The following is a 19,458-nucleotide window of genomic DNA, read 5'->3' on the forward strand; positions in this document are numbered from 1 at the left end:
GCATCATCACTCTACAGCACTGAGACACCAACATCAATGCTACCTGAGACACGAGAGAGTGTAGCAACAAGTCAGAGTGAAGAAACATCTTTGACACCAGAAACAAGTTCTGATTTTCCAACAACAGAAAGAGAGAGCTCAGGTGACCAGACAAGTGAGATTTCCAGCAAGGACACAACATCTCCCACAGCCTCCTCACTGTTTAGCACAGAGAAGCCAACAGCACTGCCAGTGGAAGAACAAGACAGTGCTGTCACAGGTCAGACAGAGAAGCCCTCAGTCTCTCCCATTACTTATATGACAGAGCAAAGTTCCATTCACTCTACATCAGAGGAAGTTGGCTCAGGTGACCAAACCCAAGACATGTTCACTCAGACTTCTTCTGTCACTGATTCATCTGTCCTCTACAGCACAGATGCACCAACATCAATGTCACGTGGAGCAACAGAAGGTCTTAAATCAGATGAGACATCACTGTCATCACTTACAGGAGAAACATCTGTTTCTCCAGTCTCTGAAGAGTCACTAACAAGTTCAATCACTATGCCTCCAGATATGGTCTTTGTTATATCATCCACACTTACAGACATCGGTGAGGATACCATTTCAACTGAGCCGACAATGGTAGAGTCCATTCCATCAATCAGTGGATCAACCATGAGCCCTGAAACAATATCACTGAGCATCTTCACTGGTACAGAGAGTTCTGGAGATGGCACTGCCGATTTCACTCAGGAATCCGTTATTCCAGCAACTACTGTCTCTCCAATGTTCAGGACACAGTCAACATCAGACACAGCATCAAGTGAAAGTCAAACAAGTGATACTTCAAAACCAGCGTTTACAACACCATCATCACTCTACAGCACTGAGACACCAACATCAATGCTACCTGAGACACGAGAGAGTGTAGCAACAAGTCAGAGTGAAGAAACATCTTTGACACCAGAAACAAGTTCTGATTTTCCAACAACAGAAAGGGAGAGCTCAGGTGACCAGACAAGTGAGATTTCCAGCAAGGAGACAACATCTCCCACAGCCTCCTCACTGTTTAGCACAGAGAAGCCAACAGCACTGCCAGTGGAAGAACAAGACAGTGCTGTCACAGGTCAGACAGAGAAGCCCTCAGTCTCTCCCATTACTTATATGACAGAGCAAAGTTCCATTCACTCTACATCAGAGGAAGTTGGCTCAGGTGACCAAACCCAAGACATGTTCACTCAGACTTCTTCTGTCACTGATTCATCTGTCCTCTACAGCACAGATGCACCAACATCAATTACACATGGAGCAACAGAAGGTTTTGAAACAGATAAGACATCAATACCATCACTTACAGGAGAAACATCTGTTTCTCCAGTCTCTGAAGAGTCACTAACAAGTTCAATCACTATGCCTCCAGATATGGCCTCTGTTATATCATCCACACTTACAGACATCGGTGACGATACCATTTCAACTGAGCCGACAATGGTAGAGTCCATTCCATCCATCAGTGGATCAACCATGAGCCCTGAAACAATATCACTGAGCATCTTCACCAATACAGAGAGTTCTGGAGATGGCACTGCCGATTTCACTGAGGAATCCGTTATTCCAGCAACTACTGTCTCTCCAATGTTCAGGACACAGTCAACATCAGACACAGCATCAAGTGAAAGTGAAACAAGTGATACTTCAAAACCAGCGTTTACAACAGCATCATCACTCTACAGCACCGAGACACCAACATCTGTGTACGCTGTGACGGGAGAGAGTGTAGCAACAAGTCAGAGTGAAGAAACATCTTTGACACCAGAAACAAGTTCTGATTTTCCAACAACAGAAAGAGAGAGCTCAGGTGACCAGACAAGTGAGATTTCCAGCAAGGACACAACATCTCCCACAGCCTCCTCACTGTTTAGCACAGAGAAGCCAACAGCACTGCCAGTGGAAGAACAAGACAGTGCTGTCACAGGTCAGACAGAGAAGCCCTCAGTCTCTCCCATTACTTATATGACAGAGCAAAGTTCCATTCACTCTACATCAGAGGAAGTTGGCTCAGGTGACCAAACCCAAGACATGTTCACTCAGACTTCTTCTGTCACTGATTCATCTGTCCTCTACAGCACAGATGCACCAACATCAGTGTCACGTGGAGCAACAGAAGGTCTTGAAACAGATGAGACATCACTGTCATCACTTACAGGAGAAACATCTGTTTCTCTAGTCTCTGAAGACTCACTAACAAGTTCAATCACTATGCCTCCAGATTTGGCCTCTGTTATATCATCCACACTTACAGACATCGGTGACGATACTATTTCAAGTGAACCGACAATGGTGTCCATTTCTTCCATCAGTGGATCAACCATGAGCCCTGAAACAATATCACTGAGCATCTTCACCAATACAGAGAGTTCTGGAGATGGCACTGCCGATTTCACTGAGGAATCAGTTATTCCAGCATTTACTGTCTCTCCAATGTTCAGGACACAGTCAACATCAGACACAGCATCAAGTGAAAGTCAAACAAGTGATACTTCAAAACCAGCTTTTAAAACAGCATCATCACTCTACAGCACTGAGACACCAACATCAGTGTTCCCCTTGACTGGAGAGAGTGTAGCAACAAGTCAGACTGTGCCCAATTCTTCTTTTTCTTCCATGTTCAGAACAGCAACACCACCAGCAGTGTTTGCAGAAACAATAAAGAGCACTGCACTGGATGAAACATCGGTTTCTTTAGCAGCAAGGAAAGCTGCCAAAGTAGATTCTGTAGTAGTATCTTCAATGATTTACACAGAGAAGCCTTTATTAACAACACCAGCACTTGAAACTGAAACAAGAGAAGTTTTCAAATCTCCTGTAACAGGAGCTTCTTCTCTCTATAGTACTGAGAAACCAACACCAGTCCCGCCAACTGCCTTCAATGCATCTCAAAGCAAATTCCCATTCTCTGCGGTAACAGATGAAAGTCAGATCACTGACACTCAAAGCACATCACAGCCTGGTTTTTACTCATCAACCCCATCCTCACAAGAGTTCACAACAGAAGAGTCTACAGATGCTACCCAATTTTCTACAACTGAAGCAATGACAGCGTCAATGTCTGAGTCAGGAAGTGGTGATTATACAGAAGTAGAGGACACAGGAGATGACACGTCTGCGCCCACAGATGAAACTTCCCTAGAAACACCAACCCTGGCTGAGCAATCCTCTGTGGAACAAAGAACCTTAGCATCAACCACATTTAGACCATCAATTGCATCCACATTTGTTGAGGAAGGAAGTTTAACTAATAGAGAATTGACAACTGTCACAACAAGTCCCTATACACTTAAAACATCTCAACCCATGGCAGTCCCCAGTGTCACAATGTTTACCTCAAAGGAAACCTCTACTTTCTTTGACATGGAGGGTTCTGGTTACTCATCTGAAGCGGATGATTTGGATTCAAGTGCAGATGGATCTGGTGAAGAGGTATCCATTGAGACTACCACAAAACCCCAAGATGAATTTTCAGTGGCCACAGATGAGACTGAAATAGCTGAGACTAAGAGCCCACCTGACATGTTAAATGCTGCATCCTTGACTCAGTCCAGTACACAGCTTACCAAGGAATTTATCTCATCAACCCAATCTCCACATATGACCACCACAGAGATGTATACTGCTGAGCAGGGCAGTGGGGTCGTCACAGATGATTCTGCAGCTGAGGAGGACAGTTCAGGTGAAGATGTTTTTGATGGGTCAACTACATTTGTACCAATCACAAGTTCTTCAGTGAAGTCCACTGTTGTAGCAGCTACAAAACATATGATTTTGTCCTCTAGTGATCTTACTGTCACTGAGAAGAGTTCAAGTGACCAAACAACAGATAAGTCCACTGACAATGTTGTTACCCAAACCCCTACTGGCACCCCAGCTTCATCTATTTTTAGTACTGAGAAACCAAACATAACAATAGTATATGCTGTTACATCTGCACAGTCAGTAAGCACGTCTACAGAGGGAGAGAGTTTTAGTGACCAAACCACTAAGACGTTCACCTCAAAGCCCTCAGTGATGGAGAACATCACATTTGGAGAAGCAACAGGTGAAACTGAAACATTTGTTTCAATTACACCAAGCTCTGATGAGCAGGTTTCCTCACAGGAAGGTGAAATTGCTCCAGAAACAGAAAGCCTCATCACTTCTGAAGCAACAGAACCTCCTGTTTCAAGCACTGGGAAAAATGAGATCACTGAAGCTGAGCACATAACACAATCCTCCCATACAACTATGTTCCCTCATACAGTTGGAGCTTCAGTTAGTGACCACACTGCAGGTGACTTCACCTCACTAAGTTCCAGCAGTGAACATAAGCAAGAGGAATTCACATCAATGTCCACCCCAATTCCCTCCATTATATATCATAGTGTTACAGACCAACAGGTTGTGATCGTCACTCCCAGTAGCAGCCAAGCTAATACTGACCTAACTGAACAAACACCTACCATGGTCCTGCATGTGTCTAAACCATCAACCAGCACCACCATCATATTCACAGAAGATGCAAAAAATGAAGATGAGCTGTTGTCTGCAGTTACAGAGAGTATAAGGCAAAGCAACCCCACTCCTGAGCTTTTTACCAAAGATGATGCGATCATTGACGCAGATACTATCTCCATAGTTCCCTCTTCTTCATTTTACCCAACCATCCAGACAGAAGAAGCTGGAGGTATCACAGCAGTTACAATGACGCAAAAATTTGACATAACAGAAGAACCAGAAGGTTCAGGGACTAGTAGTGACAGCTTCTTTTCACCTACACCAATAACTTTTCATGCAACCTCAGCCACTGATTTGTCGTTAGCCTCATCCTCTGAGTATTTATTGCCTACTTCAAAACCATCGACTGTGGAGGATGATTCTAGTATGGGGACATCCAGTGAAGAGATGGACACATCTGCACCACAAGCCACCCCAGCTACTACTGTGTCAAAGTCAAGCTCTGAAGAAATATATAATTTAACTACACCACATACCGTTTTCCCAATAGAGACTCATACCAAACTAGTTCCAGAGGTGGTGACAGATGATTTATCAGGTGAGGACACTGATAAAATCACTGAGTATGTCACTGAGATCGTAACCTCCTCATCTTTGCCTTCTCAAGTCTTAACTAAAACAACTGACACAAGCTCAATTATTCCGCTGTCTAGTGTGGAATATACGGTCAACGTTGTTGAAAAAGAAACAGTGAAACCGTCTGTCACTTCTGTGTCAGACGTTACTGATACAGACCTCTCAAGTGATCAAATTTCTGGTACACTAACAGCTTCAACAGTAAAGGGTGAATCAGTCACATTTTCAGTGACCTCACCTGAACCTGGCACCAGAGATACTGAAATACCATTATCAAGTGCTGCTTCTAGTCTCTATAGCACTAGGAAACCAATTATCACATCCTCTCCTGATGTTACAGGGAAGGATAGATCAGAGCAGACAGAGCCTTTGACACAGACTGCTGCACCTCCACACAGTACATTGAAAGTGGACCAAATCCTATCCACAACAACATTATCTCCTTCCCACAGCACTGATAAACTTTCGAGGGCAAGTAACACAGATACTGCAGTTATGGAGGGCTCTGGGAATGAGATCTCAGACACCACAACTACATCACGTAAAACAGTGACATCTGAGAGTGAAAAGACTGTAGCCACTCCACTATCCCCTCTGTTCAGCCCGGAAAACCCCACCACAATGACCCAAGAGGATGAAACTCAAAAGAGTGAGATAACCTCAGGAGTAGAGAAAGCAGCATTGTCAGAAACAGTTTCATCCCCTACCAATGGAGCATTAACAGAGTCTTCTGAGATCACGTTCACCCATCATCCCAACACTGACATCTCTTCTGAGAAAACTGTGTTGGCTACAACCAGCCCAATGTTGCTCAGTAAGGGGTCAAGCCAGCACTTTGAACCTAGTGATGTGACTCCCAAGCCTGGATTATCAACCACATCAATGGAAGATAAGACAGTTGAAGCACCAACCCAAGAACCTATATCCATATCCATAACTTCACATCCTGAAGATGAAACAGTAGATTCTGACAAGACAGCTGTCGTTGAAGTCATGACTCCAACACTAGCAAGCTCAGAGACTAAAGTAATGGTCACCACAATGCCAGCCGAACACATTTCCTTTGAACGTACTTCAGATGTTCTTTCAGCATCAGCACCATCACAGCCTGATGTTATGGTGCAATATGTCACAACAGTTTCCCCTGTACAACACCTAACAACCACCCAGAAGTCATTTGAACAAGCCCGGTCAGAGATTGCACTAACACACCGCCCTCCCACAGATCTTTCTTCTCAAGATGTATCCCCGACCACAACTGTGTTTGCAGGTCATGAAACAAACCAGGTTACAGAATCAACAGCTATGCCTGCGGTCTCGTTTTTGACTAAAGCTGTATCTGCTTTGGTGGAAGATGGGTCAGTTGAACCAACTGTTGATCACGTTTCAAGTGGTGCAGAGATTGATTTATCTTCAGCTGCAGATATCCCTTCTCCAGGTGACAATCTCTATAATGATCTAGATCCAGTCCCAGATTATATAGCACCAAACCTCGACATGCTTGAAGCACAGGTTCCACAAATCAATTCTAAAAATGCAACCATGTTACCTGTAGTGGCCACAGCTATCACTTTCTTGCCTTCTGCCTCAGCTCCTGTCAGTTCAGCATCATCTTCTAGTTCTGTGAGTGGTTCAAAAAGCACCAGCAGTTCAGAAGAAAGCATGTCCACAGGAAGCACAACTGAGTCACCCTCTGTCCATAGCATGGGAGCTGAGAGTGGGTCAGCCAGTTCTGAGAGTGTGTCTGGAGAGATAACAACCACAAAGAAACCAAAGATTGACAGTATAGAGGAACAGTCTCTGCCCCCGGGTGAAATCCAGACCGTATTCAAGGTAGATGCTACCACAACTTCAAAGATGGAGTCCACTAGTGTTGATAGCAAAATTGACGGAGATGTCACGCCTCACTCTGAAATACCCACAGTGACCAATATAGAGGTCACAACAATGCCACCAGCTCAAGGACAAACCCAGCCAGTAACAGTTGCATCTGTAACTACCACTCCATCATCTTCTGTTTCTGAGGTGGATAAGGAACTGGACAGTGACATCACAGCACCTCCATCAGTCACTGGAGGAGAACCACGACTAAGAGGGGAGGAAACAACTGTGCTGCCTGACACAGATTTGGGGCACACAGTGTTTGGAGAGACTTTCGAAATTCCAGGTATGTTTCTTCAAATGGCAGTCATTGGAATACAAAATTTGTGAGCTTAGAAAACATTCCATTAAATATATATATATATATTGCTTTTTTCTATCTTTAAACAGAACTTCACTCGTGTTCAGAAAACATTTGTCAGAATGGAGGATCTTGCTACAAGAGGGGCAGCATCTATATATGTAGCTGTGCTCCTGGTTACAGCGGTGAGCACTGTGAAACAGGTAAGATACTGTGTATTACAAATCCTCTCTGATCTCACTGCCTTAGCTTTCACCCAAGAATTGGAATAAGGACTTGTTGATTTTCTTATGTTATCCATTATTTGTCTGTAGATATTGATGAGTGCCAGTCAAATCCTTGCCGCAATGGAGGTACATGTGTTGATGGGGTGGCTTCCTTCACATGTGTATGCCTCCCAAGCTACTCTGGGCTGTATTGTGAGGAGGGTAAGTTTGTGGTTAATTTGAAATACTCTTTCCCTTACTTCTTTCTGAGTATTCTAGTTCAAATTAATAAAAACTTTCCATCTCATTGCTGTTGTAACTGGGTCCAGCCATCCTTCTAAACTGTCTAGACTCAGCTTAAATTATTTTCAGATGACATGATGGTATAAACAATTGCTGGTCTTGCATTTGATAATGTCTTTAGACACACAATCACTCACCTGAGTCTCCGGGAAATAAACCAGAAAAATAGAGCATCGCCAAAGATTTCTCCCATGCATTAGCTGAGTCATAAACTCCATATTTATCTCATCACTACAGTCATTTTTTTCAGCCTGTTTAGTATTGCCTGAAAGTTTGCTATGTCTGAAAAGAACTGGGTTACTTCAATAAACCTCAAGCATTAGTTTCCACAACTTTCAGACACACAGACAGTTACATTCAGCTTTAAGTGCCACATCAGATGTGGTGTACACTTTTCCTGCAGGTCTGCTTGACTTCAATCACTTTTTGATATTTCGATCAAGGACACCACAATTAGACTGGAAATTACACTGTAGTTTTTGAGTACTTAGCAGGTAACCATGCCTATCGACAAAAGGCATTTCTGTAATAATGTGAATGAATTTATTCTGAAGTTCCCATTTCCCCATCATTTTATTTGAGTTTCTCAGCTGCTCCCCATTTTCATCCCAAGTGTGTTGAACCCAGGGCATCATCTGCCTTGGCCGATTTCTCTCGACCAGGGTCTAAACCCTAAATTTTGTCGGATCACTCATCAGTGAATCACAGCCAGATTGTGTATTCAGATGCAGCTGCTGCATTAGAAAGTTTTGCCAAGAGAAAGGGAGAAAAAGTAACTTGAAGAGGAACAGCCCAGAGAAAGACTCTGTCCCTGTTTGTGTCAGTGTTTGGAAGCTCGATTGAGGGCGGAAGAGAGGAACAAACAGACAGTAAATTTAGTTGCTGTAGTATATATTTTGTACAGACACATACATACCATTGGTTAGGTCAAGATGAGGGCACTATCAAGGTGTGTCAGGGAAAATCTGCTGTTTGGTGAAATTATGTAAAATGTATGTATACCTATTTTAAATCAGTTCACCTCTCAAGTTTCTGGGCTGTGACATTTTTACGGCTGTGTTAACTTATGCTCCATGTATGAGTCTGACTCTAATTTGGAATCTTAATTTACTGATTTTTACATCAGAATAAACCTCATGAAGAATAATCAGCAGTTTTTCCCATGTACCTTATTCCCTCTCGCTTTCTATCCCATCAGATACAGAAACCTGCGACTATGGCTGGCATAAATTCCAGGGCCACTGCTACAAGTACTTCCCCCATAGAAGAAACTGGGACACAGCGGAGAGAGAGTGTCGCATCCAGGGGGCTCATCTGACCAGCATACTCTCCCACGAGGAGCAACAGTTTGTCAACCGTAAGTTTATGATTGTAGTTGTAGAAAATCTATCATGAGAGTACAAGAATGTGCTCAAGCTCTGCTTCATGAAACCTATAGGATAAGACTAAAATAGTAAAAGTCCTTTTGTAAAGTCACATCCATTATTATGCATAGTTTATTTGATAGGGAAAGACACAGAATACAGATCTGATGTATTTATCAGTGTTTTTTTCTTTTTCTTTTTTTTGCAACACCTGTGCTTAGAAGGGCTTTTATGACAATAAGAAATTGAAAAAGCAAGGTAAAAAGATTGTAAACTATCATAAAGTAAATAAAAAGCTGAATACACCAAGACACAATAGATCACAGAGTTGAAGACATTACTGTTAAAAATTAAATGTGAGTACAGATTTGTTGTTGAATTAACCAAGATTTGCTTGCTCTCTAAAAAGTGGTGAAGTCTGCAGCATATTTCAAGTGACCAGGTTGTTACACACTTGTACAGTAAATGCACTGCAGTGATTCATCAAAAATGTCATGCTCTCATCCTCTTGCACTATGTGTAACTGAACAGTCCAAAAAAGGACATATAGCAACAGAGAAACATAATCTACTGTGTTTTACTCCTCCCCTTATGGCAGGTCTTGGACAGGACTACCAGTGGATCGGCCTAAACGATAAGATGTTTGACAGTGACTTCCGCTGGACTGACGGCAGCCCTATGGTAAGATAGGTTGCTTTCTCACATATTTTTGTCTCAACAAACATGGCAGTGAGACAGTGAAAATATTTAGAAAAAATACAGATGGGAGATAAAGTCATCTAGGGAGAGTCACTCTTTTCAGAGGCTGTGGTGACTTTCTCATGACGTACCCTTGCTACACCCTGGTGGGTGACTACTCTGGTAATAAATCTGATGTATAACATGCTATGAGGCACCACTGGATCCTTTTTATCAATGTGAGCCCAGCGCTGGAAAACTGATAGCTGCAACTATGCAAGATGATTACACTAAAATGTAAAAGAGGAGGCAAGCAAGAGAAATGCACACTGTTCATATAATAAGTGTTTACAAAACAGCACATAAGTGGGAGTGCATTTGCTATAGTGGCTGTAGCTGCTGAAGATCCCCCTCACTAGACAGGAAAGTGGCTAATTACTATTTGCATCCTTGTTGTACAGACTGATGTCCTCACTTCAAAGATAGTCCTCTAGGACCTGATATAGAGAAAACACAGAGAGACAGCCTAGGGGCACAAGCCACCTATGGAGACTTTTGCTCAGCTGAAAGATTGAGGGGCGATGGGGGTGTGAGTGATGCAGTGTGGAGGGGAGTTTGGCAGGCGTGGACAGGTATGGTCCCCCTACAACCCCCACATGTATCTGAAGGCTAGGCCAGAAGGCAGCCACACAGGGAAAGGGCCACCAGGCAAGCAGACACACAGATGGACAGCACCTGTGCTTTGAGAAAAAAAGTGGACAGAAACAGCAGTCCAGGGGGTCTGGGTGGGTGGTCATCTGCAGTGGATTTAAACATTATATATGAGACTACTTTTAAACAACTATGAAATGTTTACATTTTGGAAAATGGCAAGAAAGTTGATTCATATTGACAGTAGGGCACTGAGACACCCAAGCTGGTGTATATCTGGTTGTGTGTGCATGTGTGTGTGTGGGCGATCAAAGTTTGTTTGGGTATTTCGAGGAGGATGCAGGCCTGCTGCTGTGCAGTTGATGGGTCACCCATTTGTTGACTTGAAGTGAGCAGAGCAGGAAGTCAGTGTGTGTTTGCTAACCATAATGACAGAGTAGCTGAACCTCAGGGCATGATTGGAGGAGTGGGGGTGTTCATAGCTTTGAAGAGACTGTTTGAACCCAGAATACGCTGAAAGACTTCAGGTAGCATCAATTCCTGGGTTGAATGCCCCACAACACTACAGCTGTGTGTATACTTAATTAATGTGTAAGTGTTCATGCATGTGTGTGTGTGTGTGTGAGGGGGGGGGGTTGCCTGCAGGATTACACATGTAATGCTAGGCATGCAGACTATATGATGTAATGGCATAGTTTTCCATTATGATGAAGCCCCCTCATCCAGTACCTCTAGTATTTCCTGAATACTGATCCTGTCTAAAATATATAATATGTGTGATTATTGTTGCTCATGATTATCTTGATAAAAATTTACTGGAAAATTGTGTGTTTTAAAAATCCCTAGTCAATATAATAGCTCATTGTGTGTGAGACAGGTAACTGCCCGTTATCTGAATAGTTAGTTTATGCATTTTATAAATGTGTTGGTTTCTGTGCCTTGTGCGAGTCATACAGAGCCTGCAAGGTTCCCTCAAAGCTGAAGTAATGATGAGGTCACAGTTGGCTGCTAGAAAGATACAGTTGCTCCCTCTTGTGGTCATTCATTAAAATCTCAGTGATGGGAAACTGCTGCCAAAACAGCACAGCATCTCTATTTTTGGGATCACTTCTGTAGAAGGAGATAAGATCATAGTAACAGTACATGTTCTGACTTTTTAACCTTCATCCTATTTGTGTCTCCAGTGTGATGCCATACACTTTATCAGGCAAAATAAATTTTATTCGCTTATCTTATTCAAGTTCCAGGAAAACCCTGTCATTGCTCCTTTTGTTTTTTGTTTTTATCAAGCGTATTTTATATTTTATTATATTATTTAAAGTAATACACATTTAATTTGATCTTACATGTGCACGAAAAGTGAAACACTCTCTTGATGTGTTTGTATGTATGTTAAGGGTATTATGTGTTGACATGGCACAAATATCTTTAATACATATTTAATCAGATAAGATAATCCTTTGTTAGTCCCATAGTGGGGACATTTTTGTTACAACAGCAAAGTGGATAGCAAAACAGAAAGCATTTGTAGCAGTAAATAATAATAAACAAGTAAACAACAGTATAAAGAAGTGTACATGTAAGATATAGGAACAATTTAAAAAACAAAGGAATCATTTAAACAACAAGAAATACAAAAAATAGGAACAATATACCCAGTATACACAAGAAACAGAGAGTTGTGTTTGCACATAGGATTTATTAATTACACATAGAAAATTCTGATATTGCTTCTGTCTGTCTTTGTAATATCTGTTATTTTGTTCTATCACATAAGCAAGTAGAGGTTTAAAAGAAAAATAGGCTACATCAAGCTGCTCCAAGTGACATACATGAGAGGGCCTCCAGTATATTTGCTATCTTGTCAGTGGTCCTTGGCTGACAAAAAAATTAAGTACCTCTTATCTAAAAGACAAAAAGCCCATCATAATGTCTTACCCTTCATGCCTTCCTCTTATTTCAGCAATATGAGAACTGGAGGCCCAACCAACCTGACAGCTTCTTCTCTTCTGGCGAGGATTGTGTTGTGATGATATGGCATGAGGACGGCCAGTGGAATGATGTTCCATGCAACTACCACCTCACCTTCACCTGCAAGAAGGGCACAGGTACAAATACTACTGAAACAGTGTTAATCAGCTCACACTTAACTGAATGCATGACTTGAGAGAGAAGAAAATATAAATCTGATGGACTCTTCTACCACTGAATAATTCCTCACTCAAACATTGTTGTGATTTCTGCTCTCAGTGGCCTGCAGCCAGCCCCCTCTGGTGGACAATGCACGTACCTTTGGTAAGAAGCGTGATAGATATGAGATCAACTCGCTGGTGAGGTATCAGTGTCGGCAAGGCTTCATTCAGAGGCACATCCCAACTATTCGTTGTCGTGGGGATGGACGATGGGACGTCCCTAAAATCTCCTGCATGAATCGTAAGTATTGCTCTCAATGGATTGCCATTGTTCTATGTGTCTTCCACTGTACAGTGCTTAAACAAACACTATCATCATTTTTGAGCTAATGCATGATTTTTCTCCGACAGCATCAACATATCAGAGGACCTTCATCAGAAGGCATCAGCACAATAGTCTCTACAGCATCCACAACTTCCAGAGATGGCCAGATGAGGCCGCCCGCTTTCACAATCAGCTCTATCGGGGGAGGAGAGACAGGACTGAACACAAGAGACAGAAGAGACAGTGATTGCCATGTTAACATGGCACAGCTTCGCTGAGACGAGAACACATGGCTGATGCTTGTGTGGAAAGAGGAAAAGGATTCTCAAAGGAAAAGCACAAGAGAAAACTCATCAAAGAAACCATGAAAATTACCTGCAGTTTTCTTGCATTTTGAATGGCAATGGAATCTTATGAAGTGCCTTTTAAAGAGATGTTGAGACTTTTCTTGTCAAGGGGCACTGTTTTATAACAATGCCAATGTGGATCAAATACTTTCAGCTGGCTACTGGAAAAGCAAAAAGTACACTCATCATTCTTTTTTTTAAACTGCGGAAGATTTGTCTTTGTCCTCAGCTTATCAAATAATACACTGTGTTCCTTATTCATAGAGAAAAAAAGCTGTTGTCAAATTAAAGCGCTTATGTTATGTAAAGGAATCCATTATGTTGTCGTGCTGTTTTAAGCTGGACTTCATTTTAATGAGCATGCATGCATTTGCATATATATTCAAGTCCTCAGATTTTTAACATTGTTTATTCTATGTCAAGTTTGGCTTGCCAGTACACAATGAAGACATCTTTTCCAGTGATTGATCATGCAATGGACTCATCTTGTAGTTAACATTAGTAAAATATAATAAAACATATTTATGGAACTGTAAACCTTTATAAAGAATCTTTCTCCAGAAGAGGTACAAACCATATTCCGTAACAATTTTATAGCTTTGCTACTTATAGTTACTCAGAGTCCAGATTAATAATATACCCAAGTGTGGGAAAATTTTACCAAATCACTCGGTTAAATGTTTGAGACCTTTGTAGTGGCAGCTGTCAAAGTACCAAATTACCACCTTTCATTAGCTCCAGCTTTCACTGGATGGCATCGATGTCTTGTCAAGATAAATGTCCGAAGATAAAAACTTACTGATTTCTTTCTTTTGTATGGGATTTTGCCATTTATTATGAGAGTGCTCTCTAAGTACTTACCGACAAAGCCTTTATCCACAGATGGAAATCGTTGTCCATCAACTATTTTTAAAATGAAAGAAGGGAAGTGTGGCTTAAGTAGCCTGTATTTTCTGCTCATGTGTGTTCAGTGTGTAACGAACAATTATTGGCTGCAGAATGTTTACAGTAACTGTTCATGATTACACACCAAATGTTCTCATCTGTTGCTGTTGTGCTGTAGCTCATGATGTTTTTTTCTAATTCTTTACTTCTGCACACTTAACTTTTCTGTTATTGTGGTCAATTGGAATCCGCCATTGAGAGAATGTATTTTGTGAAAAACTCAAAAAGACTTGAACGTAAAGGCTGTTTAGGCAGAGATGCGTGTAATTTATTTTCAAGCTGCTCTTGATCTCCTTACGTGTTTTATAATCACAGGTAAAATATGATGATGTCACTCGGCCCAGCAGTGGTCTTCATATGTTTTTATCGTTTGTACAACAGGAGACCAGCCACAATCACAGACTGTATAAATGGAAATGCAATGAAGATGGCAAATTAAACACAATGGATCTATATGTCTTTTTACATCTTTAACGCCAGCAGTGGACCAAAGAATATGGAAGGCCCCATCGGCTGCAATAATGTTCTTTTGTAACATTAACAAACTATTTGTACATGTGGATGGTTACGTGTGTCTCCAGCATTTTTTAAAATGGAAAAAAATGTTTGTTTTGTTTGCCTGTGAATGTTAGTATGTGTGTTTCAGCCTAAATGTGCATATAATATCATTTTATATTTATAACAGTATGTTTTTTTATTTTACAATGTGAATGTCTGGGATGTTTGTGAATTTTTTAATGAGATCAAACTGTTTCTCCTGCTTTAAATCACCAAAGAAATAAAATATATGGATATTATATACTAATAACATTTAATTTGGACTTTTTACAGAAATTCTGAGTTAGGCATTGGAAATACTGCATGGTGTGTGAGTGTTGTGTATGTTCCCGTATGTTGTGTGTTTGTGTAGGTTGTGTGTAGGAGTGGAGAGTCTCCATCAAAGTGTATGTGACCAGACGTCCTGAAAATGTAAATAGTTATCTGAATCTCAAACCCTGTCAGGTGCAACCCCAATTCCAAAAACAGTGCAAAGACAACATATTTAATGTTACAACTGATAAACGTTTGTGTTTTTTGTAAATATACACTCATTCTGAATTTGATGCCTGCAACATGCTCACCACATTGTGGAAAACTACACAGACAAAAAGTGCAGCAATTTAAGAAGGTTTCTTAATACACAGTTTCACCATTTCCAGAGTTTTCACCTTTTACAATTCATAATATATCCAAAATACTCACAGAACTGGGAGAAATCTCTGCATGTAGGGGCCAAGGCTGTTAACCAGCAATGAACACTTGTGACCTTTGACCCCTCAGGCAGCACTGCATAAAAACTGCATTAAACACCCACATAATTGTATAAGGGATACTACATGGACTCTGGAACTGTTGTCAGCAACATATGTTAAGACGACCATACAAAGAGAAAGCCATATGGAGTTCATATCCATATCTGTGATGGACTGAGGGGTTGGTTAGGGCAAATGGCATTATGGGTAACTGTCATGACTCTGACAGCACCATTAATGCTGAAATGTACATCCAGGTTTTGGAGCAATACATGCTGCCATCCAGACAACTCCTTTTTTTCAGTGAAGTTTGGTGACAATGCTAAGAAACATTCTGCACAGTTGGGGTACTAGCCTGACCAGCCTGCAGTCCAGACCTGTCTCGCATCGAAAATGTGTGGTGCATTATGGAGCACAAAATACAACAACGGAGATCTCGGACTGCTGAGCACCAGAATTTGTGTACCATGTACATTTTCAAAACTTTAACACTTAGTTTTCTCAGATCCCAAACAATTTTCGAGTGTTGTTCCAAGAAAAATGTATGTATGATATAAAACAGTGGTAAACATGCCCTTGTCCCAACATTTTTGGAACATTTTGCAGCATAATATTTGTGTATTTTCAAAACAAATGTACAAGATATTGTCTTTGTACTATAATCAATTGAATATAGGTGGGAAATTATTTGAAAATCATTGCATTGTGTTATTTTACACAGCATCTCAACTTTTTTTGGAATTGTGGTTGTCATAGTTAATATAAACACCATATGAATCGATAAAATATTCAGATCAAATCACTTATGTAGGCTATAATTCCTGCTTTTAGTTATTAGGAAATGCCCTTTTTTGTTTTTTGATTTTTTAACATGTGAGAACATGTTGTGTTTTCAGTTGTAGACTATAAATAACAGACTGTTATTATTTGACCTGTTTCAAACCAGATTGCAGAGTCCAGCAGCCACTGTGGGAGGAATTTGTGATAAAAAAAATATCTACAAAAATGTTTTTGTAAGTTCCTACAGCTTGATGACAATCTTATCATGTGAAAAGACTTTTCGAATGACACACCTGTCACCTGTGCATATGGTTTATGCAACTTGTAAACACCCACAAATATTTGTTAGAGTCTGATTTTACTCAAAATGATTCTCTATATCTTAATTCTTCTGACATGACACACTCACCCCCAACTCCACATCCCAAATTTCACACATTCTCATTTGGTCAGCCCAGTCAGTGTTGGTGGGTCCTCTTATAGGAAGGTCAATTTTGAATTGAATAAGTAGTGCAGTGGTTTCACCAGTAGGTAGTGCTATCTGACAAAGCTGACAAAAAGTCATAAACATGACTTTTTGTCAGCTCAAAATGCAGAAAAAGGGGTAGGCCTGGATGTTTCATTTCATTCCTTAAAGCACCCACACATCTCATGGAAACTCAAACATGATGTTAAGAATAACTATACAGTGAATTCTGTGAATCACGATCGCTCTCTGTAGAACGTCATGCCAATGTCCCATTTTCAAAGTATTGCAGTGTCTTGCACACGCGTCAGGCGCTTCTGAAAAACCTATCAGACATGCTCTTCAATCCTCTTGGTAGACAGACGGTGCTTTCAGGGGGAGCAGATAGGAAGTGGCTCTATGAATTATAGCAAACATATGGAGTTAGAACTGGATTAGGGAAAAGTGATGCATATGCAGAAATGGCTGATGCAGCAGAGCTGTGGACCTACATACCACAGCACAGTTTTTTTCAGTCCATAGCAAGGCTGTAGGTGGCTCATACTGAATGTCAAATACTTCCTATGCCTACATGGTGGTGCATAACGAGAGCAGATGAATTCACTTGGTGTGAAAACAGAAGCTTTTTGAGTACATTACAATTCACCACTATTCCCAGAGCGCCTCCTTACACAGCACTGACATGAAGTTCACACTGACACAGCCTAATGCTACAAAGCACCATTACCAGGGTAATAACGTCAAGTTAGTCGATGTAATCTTTGTGTAAATTGGGGTTTGCTGTGGTTTTCACTGTCACCGCGCACTCTGTTATTAGAGAGGACTTGGCTTGTGATTAAAGGCTGCTCCTGGATGCCCCAGTGAGAGTTAAACCTACATTCTTGCCTCATGAAATGCAGATGTCTCATGGGTGATCAGCGGAAAAACCTAGACCTTTCAGCCAAGGTCTCTCGAGGGTTTAACAAGCTTTCTAGGTTTGTTTTGGAAAGGAAATGCATTCTGGCTCTTCCTGATACCTTCTTTGGATTGACAGGCTCCTCAGACTATGTCTAGTCTGGTGCAGTGTCTATCACTCACTCATTATCCTGCTGTTTTCCCATATTACTCTCTGGCGGGGGTGCATTTAATCACTATGGGGCCTAAGGCAAACAGACATGGGACCCTCCACATCCCCCCTTTTCAATTCACATCATGGTGGAGTTTGGAGGATGGAGTGAGGAGTCTCACAGCCTGAGGAAAGAAGCTGTTCTGTGGTGTGGTAGTATGGCAGTGGATACTTCTGTATCTCTTGCCAGACAGCAGCAGTATGTTCAGGCCTCCTCCTTTTTTCAGCACTGATGCCATTTTAGCATAAGGATAATTAGAAAGACATAAGTAATCAGCAAAAAGCTTTCTTAGCCATAAGTTTATAAGGTGTTTCATGTAGCGCCTACCTTTGGGTGTAGGGAAATTGATCATTCACTGAGCCCCACCCTCCTTAGCCCCTGTTGCTACACGTCAAGCTTTTCATTCTCACACTGCACGTATGCAGATTACAGTGATAACAGTTGCACACACTGATGAAGGACAGATGGACAAAAATGTTTTGTGTGATTTTTTGCCAGACACAAGCAAGGAAAAGCTCGTTGGATGATATTACTCCTTAGTGTGGCCCTCTTTTCTCGATACAACGATGACAGATTTAACATCAAAATTGTGAGTCATTTTTAAACACTTGGTCTTAGATGCTTTGAGATTCGGCTGAAATGATGACTCTTGACAGCAGATTTCATAAGCTGGCTAATGTGAGCTAATGCTAATGCTTAAACTCTCTGAGTGAGTTGAGAAGTACCCTGTTAAAGTGTCTTAAATGTATAAAAGTACTCAGTTGCTGCAGACATGATATAAGATAAAAGACTGAGGCTAAAGCTAGCTTACACCACGGCAAACACTGGGTGGATGGTGAAACATGTCATGTATATGTACACTATAGACGACAGAAATACAGTCATTAACTTGGGAAAGGGAAGCACAGGGACTAGATTAGTGCAGCAGACTAGGCCACGATCACCCAAGGAAAAGAGCGAGGATAAGATCTTAGCTAGATCAGCTCAGACCCTCAGAGGGCGAGAAACTGAACTGAACTTTTTTTGGCTCCTAAAGTGGGGCGCACCAGATAAAGTTTGGGAACCACTGTGTTAGCGCCCCATGGGCACCTTCAACATGGAGACAAAATGTAAAGCTTGACAGGCCTGAGGCACCCTAGTTACAAGTGCTGCTCTATAATTGGACAGTTGCTGTTCACAGGAGGGGTTTAGTGAAGGGTCAACTGCTAACCCTTGCATAATGGTAAGTCCCCCCCTCCCATCCCATCATCAGACTATTGCCTGCTTTTAGCATAAACCAACCCAGAGAGAAAAAAATGCTCATTTTATGTCACAAGTGTACAAAATATAAATGTTTTCTGCAGTTTTTATCAACTGTCAACTTGTCTAAATTTTATTTGAGAATTCAACACTTTAATTAACATTTTCTATGTTAAGTTCTGCAATCTCTCTTTTTATTCTGTTGCTATCTTCCCCAGCTTCCAGAGAACTAAAAGCTTGCATCAATGGACTTTTCTCTGTCACACACATTTACAATTGTCTGGCATTTCACTGCTGAATCAACCTAAATCTGACCCAATTCCCATGCATTCC

General features: G+C 41.3%; 1 protein-coding gene across 1 annotated transcript; it reads left to right on the forward strand.

Moving 5' to 3' along the window:
* The first annotated feature begins 1,470 nt into the window (after positions 1–1,470).
* Positions 1,471–15,050, forward strand: LOC146320678 (uncharacterized). The gene is made up of 9 exons (XM_084729199.1): positions 1,471–6,022; positions 6,368–7,276; positions 7,381–7,494; positions 7,606–7,719; positions 8,999–9,157; positions 9,763–9,845; positions 12,457–12,601; positions 12,744–12,926; positions 13,037–15,050. The coding sequence occupies exons 1-9, from the start codon at positions 1,471–1,473 to the stop codon at positions 13,195–13,197; spliced, it is 6,420 nt and encodes a 2,139-aa protein (XP_084585325.1). The 3' UTR covers positions 13,198–15,050.
* The last annotated feature ends 4,408 nt before the right edge of the window (positions 15,051–19,458 follow it).

Source organism: Lutjanus erythropterus, chromosome 10 (assembly GCF_056507025.1).
Source record: "Lutjanus erythropterus isolate fLutEry1 chromosome 10, fLutEry1.hap2, whole genome shotgun sequence".
Lineage (NCBI taxonomy): Eukaryota > Metazoa > Chordata > Actinopteri > Lutjaniformes > Lutjanidae > Lutjanus > Lutjanus erythropterus.

What these genes read in the sequence shown, in the direction of transcription:
- LOC146320678 (XM_084729199.1), top strand. Translation starts at nt 1,471, where the DNA reads ATGGTAGAGTCCATTCCATCCATCAGTGGATCAACCATGAGCCCTGAA. An exon ending in CGGTGAGCACTGTGAAACAG is followed by an intron (nt 7,495 to 7,605) that starts GTAAGATACTGT and finishes ATTTGTCTGTAG; the next exon opens with ATATTGATGAGTGCCAGTCA. An exon ending in GGAGCAACAGTTTGTCAACC is followed by an intron (nt 9,158 to 9,762) that starts GTAAGTTTATGA and finishes CCCTTATGGCAG; the next exon opens with GTCTTGGACAGGACTACCAG.